The 9,482-nt window shown below is 43.7% G+C and overlaps 1 protein-coding gene across 1 annotated transcript; it reads right to left on the reverse strand.

Moving 5' to 3' along the window:
• Window positions 1–222: 222 nt before the first annotated feature.
• pou3f2a (POU class 3 homeobox 2a) lies at window positions 223–3,731 on the reverse strand. Its single transcript, XM_085247381.1, has one exon. The coding sequence runs from the start codon at window positions 3,602–3,604 to the stop codon at window positions 2,207–2,209; it is 1,398 nt and encodes a 465-aa protein (XP_085103507.1). The 5' UTR covers window positions 3,605–3,731; the 3' UTR covers window positions 223–2,206.
• Between the last annotated feature and the right edge of the window lie 5,751 nt (window positions 3,732–9,482).

The raw sequence follows: 9,482 nt of genomic DNA on the forward strand, positions 1-9,482 counted from the left end.
ATTCATTGCCTAATAACATTTTTTTTAAATTTTGCTTCGATGGTCAGAAATTTATCTCGCCGTGCTTGTCGATCACATTTCGCATTTATCCTAATAATAATAATTTGAAGTCACTTGCTGAGCATCTTCTGTAACATCCATCACACAGCAGTATCAGAGCACATCAGCGGTAGCAAACACTTCAGCGAAGCAGGTGAAACATTTTAAACAACCGAGACGAACTGATAAAATCCCCAATTTTAATGCGAGTCCGCACACAATAAAAAATACAGTTAAATGCGACTTTTTCCCCTTCTTTCTTCCACCCTGAAGCGCAATGAACGTGCAGGACTGCAGAGTTTTAGAAAACAAATACGCTTTAATGACAAAAAGCATTTAGAAATTGTGCAATCGTTGATTTCTTTTTCCTCTTCGTTTGATCACAGATTTCAGGTCACTGCTATTTTGTTTTGGTTTGCCTCTTTTTTCCTCTCCACCCATCAGAAACTCAAATTCAGCTGAAGATTAAACAGGGTGTGATTACAGTATTTTTTTTTAAATTTCACAAATATGGGGCCTTATTTTAATCGAGGGCGAATTGTTATGTAATACCTACCCATAAATAAAAAATGCCATGTGCGTATTGCAAAACGTTACATAAAAATATTGCTATGGTTATTTTTTATGATTGGCGATGAAAAGGGAGGTTATAGACCTACTTTGATGTTGTTAGGTAAGACTTATACATTCAGGTTTGTTATTTTTTTTGTACACTGTCTCACATTAACAAGCTTTGGTCTATTAAAAATGTTCCTCTCCAGTCATCAGTATTCCTCAGCTTTATTTGAGTTTCCACTTTCTTTCTTTCTTTTTTTCTGTTTTATATATATATGTATATTTATTCTTCATAATTTGGTAAAAGAACCTTTTAGTGGGTTTTTCCTCCCACATACACTCCTACTATCAGATCAGGTTATCAATCACAGGATTTCAGTGGCACAAGAACACGTGTCTGTGTTTGTGCTTTGGCACAGACTGACAGAAAAGAAACTGAACATACAAACAACCAAACGAACGAACGAACGAAGCAATACAAAAACGAATGAAGATACATCCCACAGATCGCCTTCTCCGTGAATGAATGAGTCATACAGTAGTAGTAGTAGAAGTATAGCCACTGTGGCCAGAGCTGGTACCAGGATATATTCAGTTTTTTTCTTCTTCTCAGGAAAAGAAGGCAAAATGGGCTGGATTGTTCAGAGTGTTCCAGCCGGACAGTCTCGGTCTTTCTCGTCACAGCATTTTGGAAAAGTACAGAAATAACAAACAGCAAAAACACACTGTAAACAGGCGCACAGAAATTTCTGCACAAAAGGAAAAGCCTTGAAGTCCACCAATACTCAGTCTCAATTGTATTATTATTATTATTTATTTATTTTATTATTATTATTTGCTGATAAATTAGGAATGTAAAAATGTAAATACTTTCACATTTTATTATATTAAAGCAATACTGTATTTTTATTGTGAATAAGTCCAGGTCGTCACAATAAATTTAGACGAATACCTACAATTTTACAATAATAATAATAATAATAATAATAATAATAATAATAATAATAATAATAATAATAATAATAAATTATCTGGCTGGTATTGGCTTAAAATTTTAAACATTGTACAGCAGGTGTCTGCCATTTCAGCCCTCTCTTGCCACAAGCCGCGAAGAACCCCTGTTGCTTTTGTTATGATGGAAAAATGGCGTTTATTTACCCACACTCACTGCGACTAAATCATCATGCCCGAAGCGAGTTTTTATGTTTTTTCTCCCCGCGGACACGTCTCGTCCGTGTCACACTCTGCCTTTTTTTCATCTCTTCTTCTTCTATTTTTTTAAATAACATATTTGATGATGGCACACTGGCGCCTGGGTCTGGCATAAAGAAAATGTCGCTGTTTTTTTCTTATTCTTTTTTTTCTGGTTAGCACACACCACCCCGATACGTTTGGCAGTTCTGCGGCATGAAACCTCTCCATACGGCTCTGCTATGAGTATTTTTAGCGCTCGCGTGCCACTGCGTGTCCCCACTGTGTCTGTCCGTGGGTCCAACATCTAAACTGGCTGAGGTCCAGTTCCGAGCGGTCCAGCACAGAGAATAAAAGAAATAAGGAGGCGTTATACCTCCTTTAAGGGGTCCGTGTTTTTACTCGGGATTGAGAACTGAGGTCACTGCACGGGAGTTTGTCCTCCGTGGCGAGGAGGGGTGTCCCCGTACATGTCCTCTCCTCCAGGTATCTGTCCCCCAGCGGGCGTCATCCTCTTCTCCTTTTGCCGCCGGTTACAAAACCAAACCCTCACCACCTCCTTCTCCAGCTGCAGGCTGTCCGCTAGGGAGTTGATCTCCGCTGCTCCCGGTTTTGGACATTTGAGAAAATGGCTCTCCAGAGCCCCTTTGACGCCCACCTCAATGGAGGTTCTCTTTTTCCTTTTCCGTCCCTGTGCCGCGATTTTATCCAAGCTGGTGGGGCTCCCCGAGGTGGAGTCCGCCTCCTCCAGCCACTTGTTCAACAACGGTTTTAGTTTGCACATGTTTTTGAAGCTGAGCTGAAGCGCCTCGAACCTGCAAATGGTCGTCTGAGAAAAAACGTTCCCGTACAGTGTCCCGAGAGCCAGTCCCACGTCCGCCTGGGTGAAGCCAAGCTTGATTCGCCGCTGTTTGAACTGCTTGGCAAACTGCTCCAACTCGTCAGAGGTCGGCGTGTCCTCGTCAGACTGATCCTGATGGCCCCCGTGCTGGTGATGGTGTGTGAGAGACTGCTGGTGGGCCCCGGGGCCGCCTCCGTGTTCACTGAGGTGCGGACTGTGGCTGTGGTGGTCCTCTTCGCGCAGAGGGTGGTGGTGCATCCCCCCTTGCTCTCCCCCCGGCATCAGACCGAAGCCGGACTGAGAGTACACCAGGCTCTGGCCCTCAGATGTCGCCATACCGGAGATGTGCGTTGTGGCTGTGCTGGTTCGCCATGCTCTGGCGTCGTGATGCGCCTGCTGGTGCGCTAGGTGAGGGTGTCGCTGTTGCTGCTGCTGCTGTTGCTGCTGCTGCTGCTGCAGACTGCTGGAGTTCTGCAGCTCCTCTCGGTCACTGTCATGCAATACGGGTTTCACGTCCTGTTCTCCGAGGGGACTAGACGGCCAGGGTGCCCCGCTGTCACCGTGAGACAGCGCCGTTATCCACTGGTGCGCGTGGCTGAGCGGATGCCCAGCGCCCGGTAACGTGCTATAGTCGTTCTGGAGCAGGGTGTGCGCGTCCCTGTACGCTGCCGCCTGCTGCATGCTCCCGGACTCCGAGTGCGGCGGCGGCGCGCTGCTGGGGGTACTGAGGACGCTGTAGTGGTTGGACGTTGCGGTCGCCATAACTATCGGAGCCAGAGTGATAGCTGGAGTTAAAAGGAGGCTGCCTTTGACAGTAACTCTTTTGCGCCACGGGGCAGCTAGGCGTCTCTCTCCAGCATCTCCCGGGCGCTGTGCCAAGGGGACGCAGAGGCGCGCACCTGTGGTCCGCCTCGCTCCGCTCTTTATTGGCCAAGAACGGTTGACAGATGTGGTTACCCCTGACAGCACCCCGCTCATTGGTCACGGGAGATTGTACAGAAACCCCAATCACTCTGCCCAACAATACAGGCAGTCCTGCAGGATGCTAGAGTACTACAAAGTGGAGGGAGAAATCAGGCAGTGTAAACACAGAATAGGCAGAAGAACCTGGGTTGTACTAAAAGAAAAAAAAAAAGGGGGGGGGGGGGGGTGTCTGACGTTTCTGTCTTTGTTTTAAAGTACTTTTATAACCTTGATCTGGGTCACTGGGTCACAAGTGTTGGATTTGTGCGTCAAAACGCTGCGTAAAAGTTACACACGAGATGAAGACTTTACATATTATTTATTGTAGGATAGCCATCACTCCCGTTTTAATAGTTTTTTTAAACGCAACTTTCAGAGAGCAAAATGTTTAAAATTACCAAACATTCCGACCACGTCTGATTCCACGCGCGTGAAGTTGGATATCTGGAGGTTATTTTGCGCCACGAAAACAAAGCAGCGATCGTGACGAGAAACTTCCAGCTGCCTCTCTGCCCCCAGGACGCTGTCCAGAGAGAGGGGCTGCGTGCTTCCAGCTTCTGCCCCGTTACCATGGCGAACGCAGTGAATGGAACAACAACGCCCACGTCACAGCTGCAATTCGCTCCTTCTTTTCGTTCCGTTCCAAAGGGCTCATTGGGGCCGCGCTCTCGGCCGACGGGACAAATAATAGGGAGGAGGGGAGGGGGAGGAGGAGAGGGCAAATCGGGGCCGAAAATAGAGGAGGCTTACAAGAATGGATCCCTCTGCCTGCTCTGAGCCCACTCCACCCTACACCACCCGCCCCCACCTCCACCTGCCTGTTGGGTAAACTTTGAGATGTGGCACGCGAGGCTTGGCTTTTCAGACAGCAGGCCTCGACCTTTAATGTGCGGATGAGGAACAAAATGTAGAAAATATTTCCTCCTTCAGCAAATTTGTGCTCTCCAACATGAGTTTTAAATGGTATACCCACAAGTCCCATAAATACCATTTAAAATATCCACTTTATTGCACTTTAAAATCTCTTAGCTGATAATTAATGCAACTTTAGACTAATCCAGGAAATCCCACACTTATTTGACAGCTAATGTTACCTGTAACTATGAAGATTGAGCTTTTAAACATAATCTGATGCACTGATGTTTGATTAAAGCTGTGCTGTAATGACGATTTTAATGTATATTATCATATAAACACTACTTTGTGTACATTTTGAAGACTTTGAATTCTCCATGAAAGTGTTTTTAATGGAAACTAAGCTTTCACTAAAGGCTTTCAGTACCTCGTTTATCATTGTAGCACAGGATCGTTAAGGTGTTGGGAAGACAATATCAGTTAAGTTAGTGAAAATTCATCAAAGCACTAATTTTTTTGCAGCATCTGCTGGTCCTATCTTTAAATTAATGCAATAATATTGAAATTAAACTATTCTTAATTCTGCTGAGTCCCCCTGAAACCCTATTAGACCCCTCGGGGGTCCCTGGACCTACTTTGGCAACTACTGGTATTTAGGAGATGTGATTTTATTGGCTCAAAGTGGGGCACTGACTGTAAGATATCATAGCTATTAGGAGGTTAAAGGAACCTCAAAGGACCAAAAAACATCAATGTTTCACCTTCAAACAGGGATGCTGTGCAGCATCATGGGCATCAAGGAACATCTGTGTAATCTATATATATATATATATATATATATATATATATATATATATAAAATAAATAAATTTAAAGCCAGAGGGACTCTAAGGCATGCAAAGAAAATAGCATTTATAAGGTTATTGAAGACCAAGGTGACCTACAATAAAATTTCGTATAAGAACTGATAGGTTAACCAATAAATCCTTCAACTGATTGAGCCGAGGATGCATAGACATAAACTGACGCGCTCAGATTTATAGGGATCGAAAGAACACTGGCTTATGATTAGGGTGTAATTCGGAGAATTACCAAATGTGTCGCCAGGGGCTCTGGCAAGCCGTGTGTTGAGAGAGGCAAAACATATTACCCTAATAGACTAATATGCAAACTACTGGCTGCCCAATTACAGGACTTAATAACGCATAAACGATGCGGGTCCTGTTCTTACAAGACGAAGAGGTCGTTGTTAATTCAGTCAAAGGGCCGGCTATGCTGTCAACACAGGCAGCGCTTTTGCACACACATGCAGTCTTCGTTTCCCTGTCTGTATTCACGAGTGAAAGTTAATGATGGAGATTCTGAGCGTTAAATTAACAGTAATTATGGCCCCAGTGCTGTAAAGATTCAATTTCTTCCCAAGTCTAATGGGCCAAAGTGTCCCTGTGCGCAGGCACAACTCTTTATGAGATATTTATGATTGAATGATTATGATTGAGATGGAACGAAAACAAACACGCACACGGAAAAACCCACAGAAGAAAGGCATCTGTTCCTTTTTTTACATTTCCTACATTTTTGCTGTATTTGAATTTGTTTTTACTCTCTCTGTTTATTTATTTTTTTGGGTGTAGCAGTGCAGCAGGAGTACTACATTAAAGGCCAGCACTTTTTGAATCCAGATGTGAAAAGCCTTTTTTTATTGGCTCCTGTGTAAACAGTACCACCCGCTCTCCCACACTGCTTTGAGAACGAACAGTTCAAGTGTGAGGTGAAGCCATTAATGTGAGCGAATGTTTGCAAGCACACCAGTACTCTGGCTGCTTTCACTTTCTCTAGACCAGTATGTGACCAGCCCATGTCCCTCCCCCTGTGGGAACTCTAACACAGGGGTAACTGGGGCAAGGGGGGCTCCTTTATGCTGCCGGACACAGGGAGATAATGGCCATTCCTCCACAGCTGGCCCACACAATCAAAGGAAGAGGGGGCTCGGAGGATTCCAGCTTTAACCAGCCCATTGTCTGGGCTAATTACATCTGAATGCAAGACTCGGAGAACCCACCTCCCCCCTGAGTGAAACCTGAACAGAATACCCCAAACAACCCTTCAGAGATGAGGGAGAGTGCACAGACACGGGGCGCACACACACAGAAAAATATAAACCCTGGACTAATTCATTACCCCTAAATGTAAGCACACAAACACTCACGCGCGCACACACACACACACACACACACACACACACACACACACACACACACACACACACACACACACACACACACACACTCAAGCCTCGTTCATTACCCATACACACTCTTGTCCCCAGCAGGCTCTTATCGTAGTTTCGTGTCTCTCACTTGCTCTCACACACACATACTCACTCAGATGTGGCACTCAGCATTAGATCAGATCTCAGCTTGCTCCTCTCAGAAGAGATGAGGAGGTCTTAGAGGACTTAGGTTGAATAGAAAACACAGAGAAGAGCCATTCCCCATTGCACCCCCAAAATCCCAATCTACACCCTCCCTCGCGCCCCCAACCACCAGTGCTCGACTCCATCTGCAGCCTGAAGTACGTGGCCTGGGCTCCGTTCGGTGCGGTCTGTTAAAACTACATGTCAGGAGGTGATGTTTTAGTGTTTTCGGTTGTTTTTTGGGGGTTGGAGTCAGAGAATACATCCAGCTGGATTGATATGGATTTCCTCCAGTATGATGAGCACTGCAGTGAATGCGGGTGTTTGAAACAAAAAGAGCAAAGACAGAGAAAAAATGTGTTGCTGTGATGGCTTATACTAGAAAGTGCAGGTACAAACACAGTAAATGGCTTTAAAAATGTCCGGAAGAGTTTACTGCTTGCATCAGAGATTTTGAATGGATGTTGGAATTTAGGCTGAAGCTCTGAAAGAGTTTTAAATGCAAGAACCAAAAGCAGCTGAAATCAGTCAATGATCATTTGCTCCGAGAATTAAAAAATGTAAATTTTTAGCATGGCATTTAAAGCAGTTGGTGTGCGAGTTGAATAGTGAAGGACGACGGCTGTGGGTTTGTCGTTCAGAAAATTTACAGATGAAAGCCGTTAAAATGTCAGCTAATCTGTAAATGATGACTTTTAATCTGAAGTTGAAGTGCCAATGATAGTTTGGACTAAATGACAGAAATGTCAGTTGGAGTATAGTTGTGTAGTGAGTTAACATGCAGAGGCTGAAAGCTGTTTATTAAACTTTAATGTCAAGTTAATGACTGTTAATCTGCTGGTGTGCATGTGGGCACTGAAAATGCCAGATGAAGTGTGAAGGATGAAAGCAATTGAAACCACTACCGCAGATAGTTTAAGTGCATCGTAAATAGTTGTAGAGTCAGTTGATGTGTAGTCACATGGAGGGTTGAAACATGAAGCCAGTGCAGAAGTGCCAAAATGCAGTTCCCTGAATGGCCATTTGAGGCTGGCACCAAAACTCATATCAGTGAGTTGGTCGCCTTAAATATCAATTGTAAAATCTTCAACTAAATACCAGCATTATCCATGTTTACAGCCTAGTACCAATCTGTAAAGATAACCTTTTCATTTACATTTTATGAAAGATTAAATGTCTGCTTTATTATTACGGGCATTGCAGTTTTCAGTTGCAGACTGATGCCGACTAGGTACCTTCTGCTGAACCGGACCTATCAAACATATTTGCAGGGTTGGTTTAATTTGGGTCATTTTGCTGCAGTCGTCTAGTAAATAACATTTAATTCAGTTTTTTATATAGAGCCAAATCATAACAACAGCCACCTTGAGGGGCTTTATATTGTAAGGTAAAGATTGTACAATAATGTAGAAAAAACTCCAACAATCAAACGACTCTCTGAGCAAGCACTTGGTGACAGTGGAAAGGAAAAACTCTATTTTATAAGGAGGAAACCTCTGGCAGGACCAGGCTGCCATGACTGGTTGAGGGTGAATTAGGGCATGGCTTGCTGTGCAAACAGTCATACCAACAGCTCATACAAGAAGACTATAATAACTTAGACTTTGGTCCTTCCATGCTACATATACAAGCATATAGGGAAACAACCTTTCTCAAGAATTTCCTGTCTTTGGAGGAGGTCTTGTTTTTTTCCCAGCTGATGAAAAACTATCTGCTGCAGATGAGCCGTATCTGAAAGTCAAGTCTTTAAGAAATATGAAGAAATACATTAAAGGCATGACACAAGACCTGAGACATGCAACTGACTCATCAGTTGATCCATTGACTCTTCAGTGAAACCTCATCAGAAATGGTCTCAATGCAAGGTGGGCTTCTAAGGAAGGAAAACAGGGAGAAAAGGCAGAGAAGAGTTATGCCAAATTACACAAGAACTGGACTGAAAATCAGTGACAAAAGGTTTCTTGGACCTGTTGATGAATACAAATTAGAAACTTTTGGTACAAGTTGTTGCCAATATATAGAGAGGTCAAGAGAGGGGTACAAGAGTGAGTGTCTGGAAACTGTCTGATTGGCACCAGATTAATTTTTCAGCATGACAATGACCCCAAACACACTGCAGTACACACACACAGCTGGATCAAAAAACAAACAATATCTTCCTCCAGAGCTTGGACCTCAAAATTACTGGAGCAAGATGGAATAAAAAGGCAGCCAAAATCCAGTGAAGAGCTTTAAATGCCCTTTAGGAAGCCTGGAAAACTATTCCTGAAGACTACTTAATGAGATGACGAGAAATCTTGCCTGAGAGGTAAACAAATCACTGCACCAATTTTCAATTTTTCTAGCAAAATACAAAGAAATGAGGGGGTAGCTCAAGACTTTTGCACAGTGCTAATGGTTTGCATGTATATAAACAGCCAATTTCTCTTTTCCTAGCTTGTAAGTACTGATATATGGACATATACACCAATTTCCATGGACACGTTTCACATTGTGCGTTTGTGTACGTGTGTGTGTTTATGTGTGTAAGAGGTGGTGTCAGGGTTGGGAGGTCTCACTGGTGCTCAGTTTAGCATTGATTTATTCTCTTTCTCCAATTTATTTCCCCTTCGCCTGATCTGC

Source organism: Mchenga conophoros, linkage group LG15 (assembly GCF_057382185.1).
Source record: "Mchenga conophoros isolate Kocher_MC1m ecotype Shallow Benthic linkage group LG15, M_conophoros_male_GT1.1, whole genome shotgun sequence".
Lineage (NCBI taxonomy): Eukaryota > Metazoa > Chordata > Actinopteri > Cichliformes > Cichlidae > Mchenga > Mchenga conophoros.

What these genes read in the sequence shown, in the direction of transcription:
- pou3f2a (XM_085247381.1), bottom strand. Translation starts at nt 3,604, where the DNA reads ATGAGCGGGGTGCTGTCAGGGGTAACCACATCTGTCAACCGTTCTTGG.